The sequence below is a fragment of the Misgurnus anguillicaudatus genome, chromosome 22, assembly GCF_027580225.2.
Source record: "Misgurnus anguillicaudatus chromosome 22, ASM2758022v2, whole genome shotgun sequence".
Taxonomy (NCBI): domain Eukaryota; kingdom Metazoa; phylum Chordata; class Actinopteri; order Cypriniformes; family Cobitidae; genus Misgurnus; species Misgurnus anguillicaudatus.
In genome coordinates this window covers 32,158,989-32,183,434 of record NC_073358.2, presented here as the reverse complement: position 1 = coordinate 32,183,434, position 24,446 = coordinate 32,158,989, and the positions used below count along the sequence as shown (strand labels likewise).

The window sequence follows — 24,446 nt, the reverse complement described above, 5'->3', positions numbered from 1 at the left end:
TGGATTATTTTGGTTTGTTGAACCACTTCACTTGCTCATTGCTGGCCATGTGAAGTTTTGATTGGTGCTTTCTGTGACATAGCACGAAGATGACACGTGTTGCGGGCTTAAGAAGAGTATGCTAGTCTAGCGCAAAGACAAGATGTCCGTGGTCTGCGAGTTTTCATTGTGAAAATAATATGAATATTTATCGGCCTATAGATATTGTTATCGGCCCCCAAATATAAAGAGTTATCGGCATCGGCCAAAATGTCCATATCGATGCATCCCTACTAAGTACATTTCAAATTTTTCAAAGAGAAAAAAATACTATTGTAAAATGATATTACTGCTTTAAAATTGTCTGTTGTTAAAGCTATAATGCTATTTTCATGCACTGTCTTCCTGATTAAACGTTGCCATGCAAAACCCATTACTTGACCTACAATGAATCTTTCTGCATTTCCACAGAAGCGTGTGACTAGGACAAAGTGCTTGAGATGGCATTTTTTTCACAGCATAACATGAATACATCTGTGAAATGTCCATTATTGTTACTGTGTATCAACTAATGTTGTTACATTAATTTACATCACTACAATAATACAGTCACTTGTTATTTGGTTTGATTTTGCAGTTAATCTGCTTGATTTAAAGCATAGTGGTTAACTTAATAGAAGTTGAAAGAATGCAAGTCTGACTGCCCATGTTTGCAACTTTGCATTTATAACTCAAGTAAAGACCAACGTTTCTTTGTACAGTACAAAGGCTTATAAAAATAAGTACCAAAATATACACATAATCAAAAAGAAATAATTCATATGTTGAAATTATAAGTCACAGAGATGCTTTTTTTAATCGAAGGAAAACCTTAGATTCACTCGCATACAGTACACACATGGACACAAACCCACACTCATACCTTGTGACAGGGGAGACGGCTAGTCAGTATTTTTTCCTTTCTGATGTGGTGAAATATATGCGTCATTATGGGCTGATATCACAGTCTCTTGAACTTCCTGTCTTCTAAAACGGTCACAACACAAGGCTATGTCTAAGTTGGTACATCAGTTTTACAGGGTATTTGGATCTTGCCAGACGTTAGCAATGACCACGAAAGCCAATATGGCTAACACGTTACATCACAGTCGATTTCTACATTATCAAAACAGTTAGCTGTGACGACATACATAACCTTACTAAGTTTTCTAAAGAAACCTTCTGATTCTGCAGCTATAGTGGTTTTGAGCCTTCTTTCTAGGAAGCCAAAAGGGAGCGGGTGCAAAATTTTATGACAGCCGGTGTTTATAACTAATCTATAACCAAATAAGGTGCATTTTAGGACATAATATACAGCACTCAACGATAAACAGCCAGATAACACATTATAACAGAAATAAATTATATGAATAAATACTTTATAATCACAAACCCATCTAGACATAACCAGCATTATATATATATGTACAAAAAAAATAAATAACAATAAATTACATTTGACAGAATTTGTGTGAAGATGTCAACGGACACATTTTAGTTGAACCTTGGTATTTTTGTCCTTTTTCTGCACTTTTTACCTCGAAGAGATTTGAGTTCATGAAATGCTTGACTAAGGAACTCCTGCAGCCGCGACAGGACAATGCATCCATAGGCCTTCTGCTGGAAAGTATTTAGCGCAGGGGGAATTCCGGTCGGCCTTTCAGCTGGCTCAGGAATAGGTATATTTGGCATCACAAATTCGATGAGACATTTCACGTGTGCAGAAATGTGGCCGACGCGTGTGATCATGTCCTTTAGCCCTTCAGCCACAGGATTGGTTGGAGGGTCTAAGTCTATCTGTTGCTCCATTACTGTCTTGAGGTGAGGAAGAAATTCTTTCAGGCGGGTATAAACACTCAACATACGCTCAGAAATGCTCTGGCCAGTGATTGTTGATAGAGGGACATTGTCCATGTGCACTTCACAGATCAGGTCTGTAGAATCCCCTTGACTGGCTTTCTGAATGAGAGATCATATAAGACAATACGTAAGGTAAAGCAATGCTGGTTTGTTTCAGCCCAAAATAAAAATTTTCTGGGATCATTTAACCCAACGGCAGGATTAGTCCCTTTTTGACCCAACACTGAGTTAAAAACAACAATTAATTTTTTAGAGAGTATAAAGTACTCATCGGCCAAAACAAAGCTTTTAAAGTTTAATGATCAAAATTCTTTAATGCATTTGGTTGATACCTATTGGACATATTAATGTAAAGAACAACATGCAGTATACCAATCCTGTAACACGAAATTATGTACCTATAGTCAGATACATTTGTGAGTTTTTGCGTGACACTGACACTGTTTTCCGCCCTTTTGCGTGAACATGTCACACATTTCTGTTTACGTGTCACTGTCACTTATTGTTACTCAACTGTTTTGTCCTATTTTCAAACCATTGACGCTTTGGTTTAGGGTTAGATTTGGTGTTTGAGTTAGGATGTCACTTTAAGTATTAGTTTATACCTTTTTTCATGATTTATTTTTTATATTTGAAGAGTTTCGTTGCAAACGAGATAAATCTGTTTTTTTTACATTTTTTCTAAATTCTCGTTTTTTGGTTGTGCATCCAATTAATATCAATTCAACTGCAGTTGGTTTGTTTTGATTTAAACCTTCATAAATTAAAAAATACAGCTAAGTAGCACCATAAAACAAAATAATAACATGATAACATAATAATAAACATGTTTTGACAAAAATGTTAAAAAACGGATTTATCTCGTTTTGCAACGAAACTCTTCATTTTATGATTTTTAAACCATTGTCGCCTGGCATTAGGGCTAGAGTTGGATAAGGATGTTATTTTATGTAAATCTAACCCTAAACCGAAGCAACAATGGTAAGAAAATAGGACAAAACAGCTGGGTAACTGTGTCAGTGTCACGCAAAATTTACGTGACTATAGGTACGTAATTTCGTGATATGGGTTGCGTATACTCATGCTCGCATTTTATTTTAATTTACATGGTGTATAATTTCCAAATTTACTGTTCCCACATACCCAGTTTCTCACTTACAGTCATAACCCATCGGTTTGTCAATGGAAGGAATTACATAATTTTTTGTGCAAACCACCAAAGCAACCATTGACCATAAAAGGCATATCTTGTCAGCGCATCTCGCATTAACCAATCACAACTGAACTTAGATTAAAATCATCGACTCTGCATGTCATATGTCTAGTTCCTCATCCAAACCAATAAATTTGCTAAGTATTCCTAAAGAGTACTTACATATGTTTTTAAAAGTTGTGCAGCGGTCGAGTTCATGAACTTGGTGAGCTTCAGACTCTTGTGAAGATACAGGCTGCAGCTTTGGTTCTTGCATTGTATCCTATGCTGCGTTGACTCAGCAGCCATAAGCAAAAGGATGAGAAGGATTATACCTGAAAGAGTAAATACGATATTAATGCCACTTTCCACAAATCAACTAAGCTAAGTCAAGTACAGACCCCAAACAAGCATCATTTAATGATTATAGAGTTGGTTGTGTTCCTTTTCACCTTACACTTACTGGGACCATTCAGACCAAATTGACTCCCAGTGCACAGAGTATATATCCAACCCCAACAAAAAGTGCCTTATTCAGCTGATTACAGTCCTTAAAATGACAAGCAGGCATCTTATATATGGCTAAAACTACAATTTTTTAGGAAGGTATTGAGCACACCTGATGTTAGTACTGTACTGTGCACTGGGATACAATCTGGCAACATGATCCCAAGAAAATGCTAGACAAGAATTGGCAACCTAGCATGCATTTATATACAACTATGAAATCAATTGCAACACAATTCACACATGAATTTTATAATTGAATCCCTAATTGAATAGCGACAACCACAATATTCTTTTTTTTTACCACTAAGCCTGACTGTAAGCCTGCGGTTATGCGTGCAGTGTGGTTATTGTACTTACTGAATTTTGCTTGTGATCTCTGAGGTAGCCAAATCATGTTCCTAACATGACAATTCATTCTTCGTTCAAAGACAACGTTTCAAACTGGTCATGATCACAACTCTGAAAAAGTTTTTAAAGTCTGAAACCACACATTTGTCACTGAAGGAAATGACGTGGCCAGCTTTCTGAGGCAACAAGATTTCCCAGAATTTTTTTTGGTTTACGTCTTCAAATCACATGTACTATGTGTAATACTGCCTCCTTCGCTGTAGTTGCCGCCCAATTTTCATCCAGATGCATTTCCTCCTGAGATAGAGCGTCTTTATGGGTTGAGCAATTTTAAATCAAGTTTGTTAAATTGTCGTTGTGTCTTCTGTTCGGTTTGTTCATGTGTAAAAATGTCAGCGCTGCATAAATATGGCAAGATTATACATTTTCTATACTTAGCATAAATAAATACATGTGATTTCACTAAATAAATAAAAATGATTTGAATAAGAATGAGACTTTTATGTTGTGCAATACTCAAAATATATATGTATGGGTATCTGTATGTCCATATACGTAGATATGTGAAAAAGATTTATTGTAATTGGCAATAAATGGGAAATATTAATATGCAAGTAGATTCATTTTATAAGATCATAAATTTTACATTCTAATCAATGGTTTACATTAATGCATTAATATTGTTGAGAGACTGACAAGGGCACTGAGTACATTTCGAATGAGAACTGCAGTCCATATGTGCTCTGAACTCTGTGCCCATTGGTTAAACAGGAAGCAGTCTTGTAATAGGAAGGTGGTTTCTCAACATAAAATATTCTCTAATACTTTCATATCTTTTGACGCAAAAGCACAAATCTGGAAATTTTAACCTATAAGGCTTAAACCACGAAAGAAGGTGACAAAGAACTGTTCTTCATTTTAGTTCACTTTAATTCTGTTTTTATGTGATGCAATTTATTGTCAGACATGCAGAATGACTTTAGTGAACTTTAACACTCTTATGATGTTAAAAGTGAGCTATACGCTTATTGCGGCCTATCTTGACTAACAGGGAAATCCCAGAGTCATAAGTTTAGAACATGCACAAATTTAGTATAGTCCATTAACGGAAGGCACGGCCACATCTGTAAAAATACAATGCTGGTTTTTTTTTCAACCTACGTTTAATGCTGATGTGGTATGCATGGTAAGGTGGTTTAAGTTGGGAAAATCATTGTCTTCTCAGCAAAACACAGACTTTACTGCCTTCATTACCTGGTACTTTCCACAATTCTTAGGTAAAACATCATCATACAAGTGCAGAGGGAATAAGGGATAAACTGGAAGCAGTTGCCTTTTTAATGGTAATATTTTGCAGTAGCATTGTGCATTGGGTTTGACTTCCAGGGATTATGCATACATAAAAATCTAAAACTTGAATGCATCGTAAGTTACTTAGATAAACTGCATGGATGTAAATTGTAGTCACTTTCTCATTAATCAAATTTTTAACATGCTGTTTACGGGTTTTAAAGTGTCTGATACCAGCTTAAAAACCCAAAGCACCTTATCTGCTAAAGCATCATCCTCCCATATTTGTCAAGTATTGTCATTTTAGTCAAATATTTCAGCCGCATTAGTTTGTGTAGATATCAGACAGGTCTGCATTCTGGGCAAAAAGATAAAAGACACTTTCTCTTAACCTCTAAACCACACAGGAGATGGTTTACTTGAGAGCTTAAGGAAATCCCCCTTATATGTGTTTCTCATAATTATAAATACCTATTTAGAAATCTTAATCTAAGCTCACCTCAAAAAAGAAAAAAAATTCATGTGGACTCTGACGCTGTTGAAAATGAAAATGAGATCAATTGCCAGTTTAACAGAGAACTCATGCGCAAATGATGACTGATCTAAAGAAAAGGGTTTATATGGTAAAAGTAAAGGGGTTTGTCAACTCGGAGGCCAGGGTCTACTAGGGGGACTTTAAAGAAAAATATTTTATATGATCTTACCTCAACTTAGATAAATTAATATATACCTACCTTTTTTCAATGCATGCACTTAATCTTTGTACAGCGTTTTGTGAATGTGTTAGCATTTAGCCTAGCCCCATTCATTCCTATGGCTCCAAACAAAAGTTTTATTTTGTGCCACCATACTTACTCGTGTAACTACTTATTTAACAGTGTTTGGTGACTTCTAAATTAATCCCTGTTTGGATCCTAAGGAATGAATGGGGCTAGGCTAAATGCTAACACATCCAAGAGGCGCTGTACAAAGATTAAAAGTGCACACATTGAAAAAAGATAGGTATGTATTAATTTGTCTAAGTTGAGGTAAGAACATAGTAAATTATTGAAAAATGGTGGTGTTTCCTTTAAAAAGACTTAAGATATCTGGAAAAAAGAGACAAAACATGCATTGTAAAATAAGCTACAACAACTAAAAATGTGTATATAATATTTTATTAAATATGAAATATTTAATATCAGAAAGGCTGAAATCCACTGGTGCAGAGTGTGCAATGTAAAAAGTTGTTAAAACGTGACACGCACGCGCGCACACGCACACGCACGCGCACGCGCACCATTGCCCGTGGAAGGCATTGCGTAACGTAACTCACTCTATCCCAACGGAGCCGTTCTCTCTTCTCCTCCTCCTCCTTCTCAGGAAGTGCAGGCGCTAGTACTCTGAAGAGAGCCACCGGACTACCGACCGTCATCCATCTCGACGCCCTGCCCGCGTTTGCAGGGACACATGAGCGACATACGTAACAGATGAACGGGGAAAACGATGCGCTGGAAGCAGGCTGTATGCGGGCAGCAGGGAGAAGCAGCGGCATCGTCCTCAGCAGCAGCAGCAGCAGCAGTATCATCAGCAGCAGCAGGGCGCTCGGTTAGCGCCCACCCCCACTCACATCGTCTTTTCCTCCCCCCCTGCAGAAGCATGCTTGCGTGAGGGATGAGGCTGGAGACAGGGACATCAGGCCAGAGCTGCGGCCTTCGTCTTATCGCAAGAGCCGGGCTCGTCATCATCGCAGCAGCATCCGCCAACGCTTTGCCATCATCACACCAGCATCTTTGGTAGGCAGCCTATCTCTCGTCTTCACCGCTCCGTTTTTGCATAAGAAATGCAGGCCTGCCATGGTCATCCACTCAACCTCACATCAGTAGCCATGGCAACCACATCCTGTTAATAAGCGCTTTTTCATCTCCCCCGTGTCTTTCTGTCTCCCGAGCGCAGGCTTATTTTCTACTAGTGTGACCATTACAAAGATATAGCGTAATTGTTTATGAAGGTAAAGCTTTGTGGTTGAGAAGTATTTCCTAAAATGATGTACGGTCCGTCTCTCGCTCTCTTTAGCACACACATATGCACATAGACAACCTATTATAGACGTTCAGTGCATTATAGGCGATTATAGACTTTAGGGCCATAACTAGAGAATTCTGGGCCCCCTTAAGCAAATATAGATTTGGGTGCCCACCACCCTTCACCCATATCATATACACTGTAAACCCTAATCTTTTTTGTACTTAAACAATCAAGTAATCATGACTAAACATTACTTAAAATTTTGTGTTTTGTTTATTTACCTTATTAAACTATAAACTTAAAAATTCAAGTGCAATTAACATAAAATTAGTACAAACTGTAAAAAAGTCATATAACATGAATACTTTAATATATAATATTTGTTTCACTTTAACTTAACAAATTAAGTTAAATACTGCCAACTTGTTTATAACAAAAAAAATTAAAACAGTAGGTTCAATTGACTTGCAAAACCATTTGATTAAACTTGCATGCATCATTGCAGCATTTTTGTCTTTTACTGTGCATGAGCCCTTGCGCCTGAACATTTTGGATTATTTAAGTTTGGTCAAAGATTAAGAGCTGATAGGACATATAAACAATCATGTGTTAGAGTTTTATGTTGTAAAGTTTTCTGTGAAGTCACCATTTTCAGGTGACTGAAAGTGTTTGCTTTGGTATGCATGCACCACATTCAACTCATAATATTCCTCTTCACATTGATGATGATGATGTCGATGTGAACAATGCAGTTTGCTGTGTGCTCCTGTGGAGAATTTATTTCATTAATTGACAGACATAGTAGTCGTAGTCATGAAGTCCCTTTATTAAACTTTATTATAATATCCTTCTGTAGATTATATGAACACCAAGTTAAATGACAATTTGACTTCTTGTGAACACAAGGTTAACTTAATTGTTCAAGTACACTATACAAAATCTAAGTTTGGTGAACTTAACAATTTTAAGTTCAGTCTATATGACCACCACACTACCCAGTCTCATGTAGTTGCATATAAATAGCAGGAAGTGTGAAAACTCGTACAATACATACGGCAAAATTCCAATTTAGCGTGCATGTGATATACCAGTCCTTCTCATTCACTTAAACGGTGTGCATATTCCAATTTGGCATGCATATGATGCACCAGTCCTTCCCGATCACTTAAAACTGCGTATCTATTTTGTCGTTTTATGTATTGGTTTAAAAAAAATCTGTTTTTTAAACTATTTTCGTCTGGGTTTGGGGTTAGATTTGAGATTTGCTTTCGGATGTCATTTAATATATAGGTTTCTCCATGTTTTTGTCCATTTTAAGCCATAGTCGCTTGGAGTTGGGGTTAGAATTGGGGTTTGAGTGAGTTAGGATGTCATTTTGTGGTAAAAAAAGAAAAAAATTGAGAAACCAATACATAAAACATCAAAAAAGATGCGCCGTTTTAAGTGAACGGGAAGGACTGGTGCATCATATGCACACCAAATTGGAATTTTGGAGTTTTCACACTTCGTGCTATTAATACACATCTCCATGAGACTGGTTTGGACCACCAAGGTAAAGGGTGTCTGTGTGTAGATTTTAGCTGCATCTAGTGGTGAGATTCCGAATTGCAACCAACGGCTCAGTCCACAGCTCACCCCTCCCTTTCAAAACGCATAGAGAAGCTACGGTAGCATCCACAGGACAAACATTTAATTGTCTGAGAAAACGTAGTGAAGAAACGCGTTCTGTAAAGCAGTTTGTACGGTTGTGGCTAGAAGGGATACAGCTACAGCCAAAATCTCATGAAATCTCATCCTAATCCTTCCCTCAAACCTAACCCTAAACCCAACATTTTACGGAATTTAGGCCGTAGCTGTATCCTATCTAGCCAGAAATGCTGTTTTCATCCCAATCCTACCCCCAAACCTAACCCTAAACCCAAATCTTGTTTGCTGTATCCCTTCTAGCCAGAACCAGTTTGTCTGTTTAGAGCTGCTGTAGAAACATGGCGGTGCAATATGGCAACTTGATATATTATTAACAGAATGGGGGCCTGTATATAGTATAACTTCTGGATTTTGGGGGCCCTCTGGGAAGTGGGGGCTCTTATAATTGTCACCATGTTTCACCCGCGACACCCCTGATAGATTTTAATATAAATATTTAGGATTTAACCTTATTTGCACAGTTCATATCTATTCATTCTCTTGAGGTTATTTTTAGTTTTATTAAGCTATTTACTGAACTTACCTGACCTTTGACCCCAACACACTGTATGCAGGTCAGTGAGCAGATCCAGGAGCATGAGCAGGAAGCTGTGTGGCGCGAGCAGATGTCAGGGTACAAGCGCATGCGGCGGCAGCACCAGAAGCAGCTGATCGCCCTGGAGAACAGGCTAAAGGCCGAGATGGATGAGCACAAGCTCCGGCTGCAGAAGGAAGTAGAGACCCAGGCCAATAACACCTACATCGAACTAGAGCGACTGGCCAAGAAACAAGCTATACAATTGGATAAGGAGGTGTGTGGTCCTACTTAACATATAGTAGAGAACAGTAGGTTTGATGCTGGATGTTCAGTTTGGTTCAGATCCGGGCTTCGTACACTTCATATATGCACTTTGGATCACACTTTATTTTACGCCATAACTGTAACAGTGTAATTATACATATAAGTACTAAGTAATAATGATGTACTTACTATAGGGTTGGGGTTAGGATTAGGGTTTCGTTTAGAGTTATTTGCATGTAATTATGCATAATTAACTGTTATTACTATAATAATTACATGTAGCATGTGTAACAAAGACAACGTCAACTAAAGCGTTACCGCACTTTGCTTTTTGCACGAAGCATTGTTATGCCTAAATAAAAAAGGATACTCCACAAAATGTTCCAACAAAGTTGAAATTCTCTGGATTGTCATTGTATGACAGGATTGAGATTTCTTCCCACAGAAATGACTGAAATTGCACAAACCTTTGATGACAGTATTGATATAAGATATAATCATCTGATTGCTGTGAACTTTTTGTGACACTCATCCTCCCCTATAACTAAATGATGAATCTGTCTGATAAACGTATGGTGATCTCATGTGCTTTTCTCTTGAAAAGATAAAAAACACAGCAGCAGAGGAGAAAAGAATCCAGCAACAGATCTTGGTCCAGCAGAAGAAGGAACTGACCACCTTCTTGGACACACAGAAAAAGCAGTACAGACTATGCAGAGAAAGAATGAAAGAGGTAGGATGAGGGCTTTCATGTATTTAAGTTAGGTCTCCTTCCATAAGGCCGCTCTGCCAAATCATAGTGCTACTAAATCATCAGTAGAAGTCAGACTTGTTCATTCATTCAAATCACTTGTAATAGGTGGACGTTCTTGCCCCTTATGACCACTAGGCTGCTGTTTAGTCCCTGGCCTATTACTTTGCCCTCCCTTACGGAAATTAACCGTGTTTTTTTGTTGTATTGAAGACTATTAGCAAAACCATTTGTGAATACACGTTTTTTTACTGTAGTAAAACCATGGTTAATTTTCATAAGGGGTTACCTTAAGATATCCCGTGTTTGTCACTCTTAAAGGATTAGTCAATTTTCTTTAAAAAAATCCAGATAATTTACTCACCACCATGTCATCCAAAATGTTGATGTCTTTCTTAGTTCAGTCGAGAAGAAAGTGTGTGTTTTGAGCAGAACATTCCAGGATTTTTCTCGTTTTGGTGGACTTTGGTGGACCCCAACACTTAACTTTTAATGTAGTTTGGAATTGCATTTTCAGCGCAGCTTCAAAGGACTCTAAATGATCCCGAACGAGGCATAAGGGTCTTATCTAGCCAAACGATTGTCATTTTTGGCAAGAAAAAAAGCACTTTTAATCCATAACTTCTTTTAATCCACAATGAGCCAGTGCGAACTCACGTTATTGCGTAATGATGTCGAAAGGTCACGTGTTACATATATGAAACGCACATTTGTGGACCATTTTAAACAATAAACTGACACAAAGACATTAATAAGTGTCATTCCACAAACAACAACGTCGGAACAGTCCTCTTTCTCCACACTTGTAAACACTGGGGTGTAGTTTCGCATATGTCATCCGTGACCTCTTGACGTGATGACGTATTGCCAAAAATGACAATCGTTTCGCTAGATAAGACCCTTATGCTTCGTTTGGGATCGTTGAGAGTCCTTTGAAGCTGCGTTGAAATGTAGTTTAAAATTGCAGTTAAAACTGTTAAGTGTTGGGGTCCATTAAAGTCCATTAAAATTAGAAAAATCTAGAATGTTTTCCTCAAAAAACACAATTTCTTCTTGACTGAACAAAGAAAGACATCAACATTTTGGATGGCATGGTGGTGAGTCAATTATCTGGATTTTTTTTTAAAGAAAATTGACTAATCCTTTAAGACGTAAGGGTACTTACATTACACTTCTTTTTACAACAGGAAATGAATGAAGACTTTGATACACCAAAAGATGAGAAACAGGAGCGCTTGTCACGCCATAAGGAAACAATGCAGCGCTCCCAGGCAGAGGAGGAGGCCCAGCTGTTGAACCAGCAAAGACTGGTTTACGAAAGAAGCTGCCGTGCTTTAAAAAGAAGATGCCTGATTAAGAAGCATGAATTCGAACAAGAGCAAATTCGGGAGGCAAGGAATACTATGAGACATCACAAAGAATTTCTCAAGAACATTGTTTTGTTTGGGAATTTTTGAATTTGGGGGGATTTTGACAATGAATATCACATTTTTACTGAACGAAACAAAAACTAAACTAAACAAATAAAAACAAAACACATATGTCACATTAATGTCTTTAAAATAAAGAACATGAATAAAGAGTAAAGCGAAGCCGAATATCAATGTAAATCTGTGCATTTGGAATGTTGTATTAACTTTGAAGTCTGGAAGCTATCTGTTATAAAATCCCAAATCACTTCAAATCATATTCTTATAGATTTCTGTTAATATTAAAAAAATAACTGCTCAAACATAATTTGTATTTTCCGTTAAAGGAGCTTAACAAGAAGAAGACACAAAAAGAGATGGAGCATGCCTTGATGATCAGGCAGGATGAATCCACACAGGAGCTCGAAAGCCGGCATCTACAAACCTTACAAAGGCTACGCTTTGAGCTTATGCGCCACCAACACCAAACAGAGCTGGAAAACCAGGAGGAGTACAACAGCCGACGCCAGAGGGAGCTACACAGGAAACATGCACTAGAACGCCGACAGCAGCCCAGGAACCTTAAGGTAAAACTTACTGTCAGTAACGTAAAACTGTTGGAATGAAATAGCTGGTAGGCAAGGAAATTTAAGAGTGTTACAGTATCGCATTAACAGCCTTGAAGCAGGCGCACATATGACTACACATAACAGGACACTTAAAGGGATAGTTCACCCAAAAATGAAATTATGTCATTATTTACTCACCCTTATGTTGTTCTAAACCTGTATGAGTTTCTTTATTCTGCTAAAAGGACACTCCACTTTTTTTGAAAATATGCTAATTTTCCAGCTCCCCTAGAGTTAAACATTTGATTTTTACCGTTTTGGAATTCATTTAGCTGATCTCTGGGTCTGGCGCTAGCACTTTAAGCATAGCTTAGCATAATCCATTAAATCTGATTAGACCATTAGCATTGCGCAAAAAAAAATCCAAAGAGTTTGGATATTTACATGTTAGGTCAATGCAAAGACGCGATTAGGCATCCTGTGGCGCGGCACGTTCCGCGCGAATTGAGCGTTGCCGCGGGAAACGCGCGAGTTGAAAAATCTGAACTTTGGCATATTTCCGCGCCGCGTTAACCAATCAGGACCATGCTGTAGTAGTGAAGTGATTACAGGAAGCAAGCAGAGTCTCAGCAGAGTCGCAGAAGCCCCTCCCATGACGCGAATTTCTGTGTTAATGTTTTGAATGACTTGAATTTCACGTGCGAATGAAGCGAGTAAACTCAAATGTTCAAGCGCCCAACTACATAAGTTTTTGCCGCCTCTACCGTGGTTGGTGTGAATGCACCATAATTCTGCCGTGATAGTCAGGGACTTTGCTGTCGTACCATGGCTGCACCAGGCGCAATGATATTAGCACCTATTTCAATAGCAGAGGACTATTTTCGGCTGTTGCGTTATATCATTGCGCCTCCTGCAGCCATGGTGCGGCAGCAACATCCTTGATTATTACGCCGGAATGAAAGTATAGTTCCTAGCCATATCGGCCTAGAAAATCGCAACTTTTAATTTTCCGTCAGTCTTAGTACACAATGTAACTACAGAAGAGTCAAGTTTTAAATAGGAAAATAGGTTATTTTTTAGTGCAATGCTAATGGTCTTATCAGATTCAATGAATTATGCTAAAAGTGGTAGCCCCAGACCTGGAGGTCGGCTGAATGGATTCCAGAACGGTAGGGGAGCTGAAAAATTAGCATATTTTCAAAAAAAAAGTAGAGTGTCCCTTTAAACACAAAAGGAAAAGATGCTTTGATAAATGATGGCTAGCACACAGTTGATGGTACCTAATGTTTTCTATAGTAATTGTTTTTACTACGGAAGTCAGTGGGTACCATTCCTTTACTAAACAAAAACTATACTGTGTATGTACTGTGTATTTTAAATAAATAATCTCATTATAGACATTGGAGATGCAGATCAAAAAGCAATTCCAAGATACCTGCAAGGTGCAAAACAAGCAGTACAAAGCTCTTAGGAACCATCAGCTGGAGGTCTCCCCGAAAAGTGACCACAAAGCCCTTTTGAAATCTCTAAAGGAGGAGCAGACCCGCAAGCTCGCACAGCTGGCAGAACAATATGAGCAAAGCATTAATGAGATGATGGCCTCCCAGTCGGTAAGGCCTGAAAAGAAAATGGCTCCTTTAGAGGAGTGCTGTAAATGTGCAATTGAGAAATGATGTTGTTTTATTTAAAGATATTTGTATAACAGTTCATACATACCTTACCTGCAAAAAACCCCATCTTGAAACAGAAGCTGCTTGCATTTACTGCAAAAGTGGTGCCCCCCCTAGTGGCACTCCTGGGAATTGCTGAAATAAGAGTTGAAAATTACAAAATAAATTGAAGCAAATTGAAGAGTTTGGTTCCAAAACGCAATAAATCCATTTTGACAAATTTTGGTAAAAACGTGTTTTCTATACCAAGAAAGTGACAAGATGAAAACCACTATTTTCTGTTACAAACTTTCACATAGAATCTTTAGGTTATAAAAACATAAAAAATTCAAATCCATAACTTAATTTTCAAAGATTTTTGTAAAAGCAAATTATTTTTTCCACAACATGCAATAAATGCATGATTTTTTCAAAATGCTATAAATCTATTTAATCAATATATAAATGTGCAATCATCTTTGCCATTTTATATTCATTTAGTTGACTAGTGGTATACACTGATTAAAAAATAAACATTAATGGCATGCACCAAAACACTTACTTTGTCATTTTAATAACACTGTCATTGCTGCGGTTATACTTGACGTCGTCGCTTAACATTTTTCACAGCGATCAGCTGTAAAATGTTTTGATCCTATTCGATTTTCATTGACTTTGAGTAAAATAATGGAAAGTTTTTCCCCTGGGGTCAATGTGTTAGCATGAGAGAAGCTTGATGCTGTCGGGAGAACAAGCAACCGTCTCCCGAGCGCCTCTCGCGTTAATTATTAGATGTTGATGGCTTACATTTCTTTCCCGTCACAGAAAACCACCACAGGTTTATCAATGCCATTAAAGTATTATTTTGTTAATCACAAAGTACAAAGTAGATGGATTCTGTGTATTCAACGCGCCGCCATTGTTTGTTTACAATGCGTGGAATGGTGCGCTGTAATTTGTGGAGCGGATTTATTGCATTCTGTAGAAAAGGAGGAGTGGCGTTTATTGCGTTTTGGGAAAAAAAGATGACAGAATAACTCTGAATAATGCGTAAAATTAAGAATTTAATTTTAAATACTGACCTGATATAATACTGATTTTGGCAGTTAGTTTTTAAAAAATGGCCTTTATCGCGTTTTGGAACCAAACTCTTCATATATAGATATAAAGGTTCTTTGAAAAACGTTTTACTTAGTGTGAGATAGTAATGTCTGTAGATCGGTTTTTCAAATTATCTTCACCAAATACATATCTTTTATTGATGCTCATACAGTTTACACTCTAAAAATTTTGTTTATTTCAGCCCATGTTTAGGTGAATTATGCACAAAGCCAGCTGTTTGTTTAATTTAGGTTGTAAAAACAACATTTGGGTTACGCAACCTAGCATTTTTATAGTGATGTTTCATCGATTACTATGGAAGTGGAGACATTGTTTAGCATTATCTCGTGTAAACCTCCTCAGTATTTTGGATAATAATTCCTGCATTTGACTCTCAGTTACGTTTAGACGAAGAGCAAGAGGCCGAATGCCAGGCTTTAAGGCATCAGCTACATCAGGAGATGGAGCTCCTGGATGCCTACCAGAACAAAACTAAGGCGCAGATGGAGGACCAACATGAGCGTGAGGTGCAGAAATTGGAACAGAAAGCATCCTTGCGTCGGGCTCACTTGGAACAGAAGGTGGGCTTTTTTCGAGATGAACCCTATTCAATGTGTACGATGTATTTACCTGTGTGTAAAATCCTTATTTGATGAAATATGTGTAGGTACAAGATACATGTTTTTTGTTTGCAGATTGAAGAAGAGCTGGCCTCACTTCACAAGGAACGAACAGAAAAAATTAAGCATTTATTTGAGCGTCAAGAGCGAGAGCTGGAGATGTTCGATTTGGAAAGCTCTCGGCTCGGATTCGGAAGCTTGGCCTCGTTTGACTTTCCCAAGGATGAGGCCAGATGATCCAACGGAGGTCAAGGGGACTGTTCAACACTGATGTCTTTGGACACGTTGTGCCTGCACTGTCCCTGATTGTTGGATTTGCGAAGGTCACCCAAACGCTGGATCAATATATCTTATAACTCATATTGGCTGTGAGAACTTCTGAGAGAAATTCTGAGAGGAGAAACTTTACAGCCACAGACACAAAGTGGTTTTGCGGTGCATCACTAAGCTCATGAACCAAGAAGAAATATCGAGACAAACGGACCTTTTCTCCATGCCATTGTCCCACTTTTGGTATTAAATTAGTAATTCAGGATATTTTAGTACAAGTAAGCACTTTGATATGTTAAGTATGATCCCATCATGTGAGGTGGATATGAAGTATGAAATGCCTTTGGTGTCATCAAAGGACATTACGACTGTAGAATGTGTCCTGCGTCTTCACCGTGGCTATTAGCTGTTTTGTATGTATCACAGAGAATGTGAAAACCGCTGACGAAGAAGCAGATTTCGAAAAGCAGTGTCAGATTTTAAAAATATAGAGCATTGAATTAATTTCATATTGTGGAACCCACGCGTTATTTCATTTCTATTAGAAAAAGAGAAAAACTAAGAAAAAATCGTTCTTCATCGTTCAGTATCCTAATTGGCATTAGTTTTATCCGGATGTGGATTTCTTACATTGAATCAGTTCTGTCACAGTTACTGGTATTATTGCATGCACTTTAAAAGACAAATTCAGGTTGTGAAGTGGAGCATGAATCTGTCCGAGATTTTAGCCGTGTACAAATAAAAGTGGTCATAGCGGTTTTGTTCTCATGGCTATTGATACTGAACATAAGCTTTATCTTTGATATAAATACCCGCCAAATTGCCAAATGCCTTTACGTTATGTTGATGAATGTTTTCGTTTTCCTTATTTTGCACAATTTGTTGAAATGTGATTCATTCAATGTGGACTTATCACTGCTCTTGTACAGGGAAAATGTTGCAGTTTGTGTTGTAAAAATTTTATATAAATATTTGTATATGATAACCTAAATAGGGTTTACATATGTATTGATCAATCATTGCCGACGAAAATCTATGAACTCTTATTCAGCGAAGGCGGTGGAATGCAAACTTATTTTTGTAAGTAAAATAGAAAGAATAGATGGGTTAACTTATATTCTCGTGCATCATGTGACAGCTTACATGTTCGGTGAAGCTTTAATGCTTACACCTTTGTGTAACAGTTCATGGCTTGCTGCCATTAAAGGGAGACGCCACTCAAAGAAGAGGTTCGGTGGATTTTTAAATTATACATTAAAACATGTACTTTGTAGGCAGATTTGTGCTGTGTAATAAAAGATTATTTGGGCCTGACCAACTACTATCTTTTCTAAACTCTGACCCTCATTACACTATTCTCATAAGTGTCTCATAATGTTTTATTAGTGATAATCTGGATGAGAATGCAAAGTGGTTTCCTGTTACTTGTCATTTAGGGTCTCTTCTCGAACAAAGCCATTGTTAAAACTGCCGTTGCACAAATGAAATGATGTTTTAACAAATAAACACAAATACGTTTTCACTGGCTAATGGCATGCTGGGAAATACTCATCAGTTGTTTGGTTGCTTGTGTTAAAGAGCTGCATACTGTTCAGTAGATACCATTCAGCATCTGAGCTCGTCATGCATTGTAATAATTGTAAATATGATGAAAAACATTGTGCAGCATTTCTGGCTTTACATTTATGGTTAGAAACCATTTGCACATGATGATCATATGCCAGAATCATTTTAGGAATTTGCAATGATATGATTAATAGTAACTAGTTTGTAATGTTAATTTTTTACCTGATGAGGAGAAAAGTGCCCGATATAAGGTTTAAATTGTTTCACAGAGTAAAACATACAACTTTATCTCTCTATGTATTGATAAAAGTAGGGTCAATAGCTTTTTAGCAACTTTTATAACGACTCGAAGATATTTTTGGGTTTATTTTTAAATTAAATATACAAAACAAAACTCACAATTCTTTATAGCAGTATACTTTTTTACTCAAAATATTGTAAAATGATTTGCAGTTCCCAGTGGCGACCACAAGAGGGTGACATTTCAAGATGGAGACCAAGGCCACTTATTTTCTGTATACTTGGTTCAAATTGTAGCAGATTGTAATCTTGTTGTAATAATACTGATGATGACCTGAATGGATGAACAGTAATAATATAAAAAGGATGTATATGTACTTATTTCTTCAAGCAACTTTAACTTCATGTAACTCGAAAAGGGAGATGGGACGTTTGTACTAGTCTGAATGTTACTTCAAACCCATTGTTGTTTGTTAGAGAAAACCGCTGACAGGCATCTTTGTAAAGGTTCCAGAATTTGTTTTTCTGCAGTTGGGGTCAAAATAACCATGATAGACATGGAAATAATTGATGGCTGGGATTTGTGGCCTAGTTGGACCCTGTCTCAAACTGGTCATAAACAAACTATCTCACCCCTTTACTTGAACTGTAATTGAAGTTTCTCAGTTTAAGTATTTAGATATAAATTATGCTTTTGATGTACATGATCTTCATCAGTAACTGCATAGGCCTACTTGATGACTTCCATTTACACTGAATGTCACAAACAACACAACCACACATTTTAAATCAATTACAAACTTTAAAGCATGTACATGTGGGGTTTATAGGTATGCATTTTACAAATATATACAGTATATTATACAGTAGTCCAGTGTATGTGTGTTCTGCTGTACATAAACAAAGAATTCATGTCCATTTTACATTGTTAAAGTGTGTATGTACATCATGCTTGTGATTTCGTTTGAGAAAAAAATTGAATTGTCTGAAATAAGACAACTTTATTATATTTCTAGAATTTACAGGAGTCTGCAAGCGCCCTCTGGAGGAAGACAGCTTTAAGACAACCCCATATCTGGTGACGATATTTACGTCAGAAAAAGATTTTTTCAGAGCACGTAAGTACAAACATGAACAGAGAAAACATTATATCTTTATTATAATACAATAGCGCTGTCATAAAAAAACAAAAATTAAATAAACACATGGATTTAATAAACAAATGCATATTATTAAATTAAATAACCACCTCATAAAGCAACAAAATCTGGTATTTTCTTCAGTGTGTATAAGTCTGAGTAATGTATTTAAAAACTAATGAAATTTAAACCGCCATTATAAATAAAAATCTTGCATTCATAATAAAGTTGGCAACATACTGGAGCTTTTTGCTGGGTTTTCTAATCAGAAATATGTATGTTTAAGAAATAAGGAGCTCACTGAAAAAAAAAGATTAATTCAATTTATTCATTTTTTTTTTAAGGTAAGTGGTCGCAATCAATTTATTTGAGCTACATTTAAACAAAACATTTGAAAAACAAAACAAAAAACTTTTGTTTAAATGTATCTTAAATAAATTGATTGCAAACACTTACCTTAAAAAACATTTGGTAAATAAATGAATCTTTTTTCAGTGAGTAAGGCGAGAAATAAATCACTTCAATGCAGAAATGACTGGTTATCAAAAAAGTAGACAGCTGTTTATCTAAAAGACCACAAAATTACCATCAATTTCGTCATTATTTATTATATTTAAAAAGTAAAGAGCAGTATAGGGACGACCATAGGGACGTTTGTAGTGTTGCTGGACGCAGAGGGGTACAGGAGCTTTTTCCACCACCTAATGCACTGGGTCCTCCCTGATAAATACCTTCTTATGCAGTTACACTAATCGCCCACATGAGGGAGCAAATATAGACAGATTACATTAATGCATTGACAGACGCCTTTATCTAACTGTTTACAGTGGTATACAGTTTTTTATCAGTATTTCAGAACCTATGATATTTTGCAATGCTCTACCACTGAGCTCTACAGGAGCACAAAATGTTCAATTAAAGTAAAGGTTTACAAGTTTTAATCATTAAATAAAGAAAAGATGTGTAATATACAATCTCAGATGATCTACAAGCTATAATGTAATCTCACTGCTTATTTATTTCCTCTTACATGTATTGAAGAAATCAGTTAGCCTACATGTGGCAAAAGTACCCTTCATTTAACCTACACACTTAGTTTCAATGCCAAGATTCCAAATTAGTTAAGGGCCACCGCCACGTGTGTCATAATAGGCAGTAATTAAACAATTATATTAAAGATCGACAGCTGTAAATACAGAGTTCAATACTGCTGTCAACAAAATTATGCAATGGCTATAAAAGGTAATAGGCTGGTTTTGAACTAAGCTCGCAGCTGTTTATTCAGACTTCTTATGGTGGTTCTTAGCAGATGACACGGTCAGAAATAAATGTAGCTTTGACAGCGAAAAAGTTGCAGTCGTAAAAGGGTGTCGGGTTCAGGAGATTCATGCGTGGGGACTTGTGTCAAGGTATTTGATACCGGGTTGCAAAGTGTTCAGATCCTTTTATGGAAAATGACCAATAAATGTTTAAGTATCCTGATGATTTTGCTGTTTGCATATAATGTTTTTATTTAAACAAAAGGAGAAACCTATAAACCTTATAGAAAATATAAACTGAGAAGAGTGCTATTGGGTTTGTGGATAATTATAAACCAAATGATTCCTGCAGAGACAAAATGATCAACTCAGAAAATACGTTTTTACTTAATTTAGCATTTATACATTTTACATTCAATCATATTTGTTTAGTTGATGTTTATTGACTGTCAAGCCAGGACAAAATATAGTACAGTAAGTGATGAGTGAGGTTTGATAGCGCTTAGCTGCTTTATGGCTATAAATTACTACTGTGGGGAAGCCCTAATGAACTGCTGATCTGAAAGTATGATAAGCAGTGATAAACACACCGGGTGTAAAGCTGTCAACCTCACTGGAATCCATGTATAAAAATGTAAGAGTAGCCTGTATGAAGATAAGATGGCTTACTGGACTCCTCTCCAGTGATTTTTGGCATGTGTCTGACAGTGCTTTTATAGGCCGGGTTTATTACAGTAGATTGTGATCCAAGTTGTTTTAACATCAGCTTTGAATAAAGATTTATGTACGTGACCCTGTCTGTGAAATCCAGGCTAAAGCCTCATAATCTAATTGAGATTAGGAGCGTCAAAGTTTGATCTCACTCATTCGTTGTTACATTGATTTTCAATCTTTGACATGACTCAATATTAAAGATACTGTATCAAGGCTATATTTTCTGTACAACAAGTAAAAAAAAACAGTAAATCACAAAAAAACCTAGCTAAAACCCAGCATACACTTAAATAATTACTCAAGTTGCTTATTTTATATTGTATGTAGGGCTGTAAAAACAGTATACATGAACAATTGTGGATCCTTAAACTTTTTTTGTTTGTTTTTTGAAAAAAATCTCTTGTTAGTTTGATTGGTTGTAATGCTTTTGATTAGAAATAAAAAGGGGCTTAACTGAACTCATTGAGCCCCTTGCGTGACATAGTCATTTGATCCTTGACACATTTAGATCCTGTTAGGAAAACTTACGCATGCAAAGTAGTATATAAATAGTACATGTTTCTGTAGACTGTTTGGCTTGGAGCAGAGTATGCTACTGGTACTCTCCAAGGTTGGCAGCGGGGTGCAGAGAGGATGCCAAACAAGTTTTATTCTTCTAGGAACTGTTTTGCCATAGGATTTTTAAACATAAAGGAAAATAGCTTGCGGTGACTGTTTGCATGGGATGACAAATAAGATTGTAAGACAATTTGTATTGCATGTATGTGAAACATACATACAGAATTTAAAAACATTTACTGTAGCTGTGTTTATATGAAGTACATTATATAATAGATTTGAGTAAGAGTGTGTAAAGGTCTCTTCTGTATGTATGATGAGTGAATGTAAGTTTTGTGATAATTGTGGATGGGTTCCTTTTTTGTCCTGAAGATGTGCATGTTCACTTTGGTTCATATATGATGATGTTGTTTAAATCCTACTTTTAAAACTTTTCAGATTAAGGACAACAAAGGAACATTTACACTGCTATTACAAAATATGCAGACATTCACTGATGTTAAAAAAGGAATTTATTACCAAGAGAATGTTAATGTTTTGAGAATAATGATTTGTGTTAATTGTTATTATTTAGTCTTGTGGGAAATGTATTATTAATATATTTAATAGCATCTGAAAGTCAGTCCTAAATAAAATATTAATTTATAAAATATAAATTACTCAATTAATCAAATGCACTACAGTTTGTACCACCAACAAGGTGGTTAGGTTGTAGCATTTGCCCAAAGAGTCAACCCAAATATATAACTCATCCATCCTTAAATGTAGGGGGTATTTTTTTACTAAAAATACAATGAGTAAGAGAAACAATAGACTCATACAGTATGTTTGAAGTTTGAGGTTAAACATTTATTCATTAAATAATAATAAATTACACAATCTGAACATCTAAAACATGAGGTAAAATTGTGTGTTGGTGCATGTATGTGTGCAGATCTTGCTCTAATTAGTAAATAAAAACAACAAAAAGGTTTATAAATCAGCCAAATCTTGATTGTTTTAATCTATTTATGCTTATAGTGGTATGGGTAACACGTTGGTATGTAAACAATGGAGGTCTAAAAAGAGGTCCCAACTACTGTAATGAAACAGACCTGTATATGTGAAGGAAGAGTTAATGATAAATCCGTGTGAGAGCTTGCCTTACAGTATGAAAATTACAAAATTACAATAAATCAATCAATTTCAATAGAACAGCCTTTTAGTTAACTCTTCTGCAAGTTTATTTGTCAATGTATTGTGTATGTTAAAGGTAAAATTCACAGATGTAACCTACTACAGTATTTTAGAATAGGTTTCAGTGCTTGAATCAAACCTACGATTATTACTGCTACACTCTTAAAACAAATGTGTTGAAAAACAACACAACATGTGTTATTTTTTACACATGTTCTGAGTGTGCGCAGGGACAACACATGTTGAGTTAAATTTAACACAGAATATGTGTTATAAAATGCAACACAAAAATGTTTCGCTTTAGTAAATACATTAATGTGTAACTTTCTATTAATCTAACACAACTGTGTGTTACCGAGTAATTGTTTAGTTTTAATATTAAAGAGAAAAAAAAACATATGATTTGTAAACTTTAAATTATGAAATCAAGCAGACAACTATTGAATATTGTTCACAAACTATTTATTTGTAAAATAACAAATATTTGACAATTAATGCTTGAATGAAAATATGCTAGTACTTTATGTTGCTAGATGTATGCTAATTTAAATAAATGTAAGTGCAAGTATAATTACTTCAAACATACATTACATTAATACGTTTTAAAACACTTTTATAAAATAATTCATTGAATTTAAAAGCAACTGTGTTAAACATGTTGAATAGAACAATGTCTGAAATCGTTTCCAACATGCAAGTTATCAAAATTGTTTAACTTGTCCTGAAACATTAACATGTTATCTTATATAGTACTGAACTTTAAAGTTAAACCGTTAAACAGTTTTTCCTTATTTCTGTGTTTAGGATAATTTGGGCGGGGCTAAAACGATGGCTCTATGACGGACGGGACCCACCGAACATGGCCCCGCCCCTAACACGTGTGTTTGAACGTCGCGCCTTTTTACGCGAGTGGGCGTGGTTTCAGCGCTAACAGTGGACACGCCCCCTAGCATTTGAGAGCAGAGAATTCTGCGGCTTTGATAACTTTTTTTTAATCATTTAAATTTGGCTGATTGGTTAATATCACATATTTTTCTGTGGTGTCACAAACTGAGAACACATTTAATATTGGACTTTAAAGGCGATTTTGTCAATATTTTTATTTTTTCCTTAGGTTCCAGATTTTCAAATAGTTGTATCTCGGCCAAATATTGTCCTATCCAAATAAACCATACAGCTTTCAGATTATGTATACATCTCAATTTCAAAACATTGACCCTTAAGACTGGCTTTGTGGTCCAGGGTCACATATACCTTTGCAATTTAGGGGTCAAGCCCAGAATGTCAGTTTTCTTTTCATTATTATTATTCTTTTTCCTGTGCCATTGCTGTCTATGGCAGCCCATAGAACCATACATAGGAAAGTTATGAAATTTGGTGATAAAGGATAGTCCAAATAATATCCACAGCAAATTTGAAGTTGCACTTACGTTTTTGCTTATAACTTCAGATTTTTTCAACTTCTGCGATCGACATATTTTCATGGGACTTGATATAGTTGCAGAGTCCAATGATACCAAACGTACTAGAATTCTTCTTATGGTTAGCCCTGAACAGCAAAATAGCGCTTAAAAAACATGTGTTCAGCGAGTGTTATTCCAATCGAATCGAAACCACCATAGGAAGAACAATGCATTACCTTCTGAACAAAAAACTATATATGGCGTTATATTCAAATTTCCATCAGAAATGGCAGAAAATTGTAAAAAAAT

At 36.3% G+C, this 24,446-nt stretch overlaps 2 protein-coding genes across 2 annotated transcripts; one reads left to right on the top strand and one right to left on the bottom strand.

Annotated features, from left to right (window-relative positions):
- Positions 1 to 706: 706 nt before the first annotated feature.
- On the bottom strand, positions 707 to 4,333 carry m17 (IL-6 subfamily cytokine M17). Its single transcript, XM_055199500.2, has 3 exons — positions 3,938 to 4,333; positions 3,254 to 3,405; positions 707 to 1,977 (listed from the first exon to the last, which is right to left on the bottom strand). Exons 1-3 carry the CDS (start codon positions 3,993 to 3,995, stop codon positions 1,513 to 1,515), a joined length of 675 nt encoding a protein of 224 aa, XP_055055475.2. The 5' UTR covers positions 3,996 to 4,333; the 3' UTR covers positions 707 to 1,512.
- A 2,173-nt stretch (positions 4,334 to 6,506) lies between these two features.
- On the top strand, positions 6,507 to 17,403 carry taok3b (TAO kinase 3b). Its single transcript, XM_055199499.2, has 8 exons — positions 6,507 to 6,993; positions 9,487 to 9,723; positions 10,318 to 10,446; positions 11,652 to 11,855; positions 12,221 to 12,460; positions 13,840 to 14,052; positions 15,591 to 15,773; positions 15,888 to 17,403. The coding sequence occupies exons 2-8, from the start codon at positions 9,538 to 9,540 to the stop codon at positions 16,047 to 16,049; spliced, it is 1,317 nt and encodes a 438-aa protein (XP_055055474.1). The 5' UTR covers positions 6,507 to 6,993; positions 9,487 to 9,537; the 3' UTR covers positions 16,050 to 17,403.
- Positions 17,404 to 24,446: the final 7,043 nt, after the last annotated feature.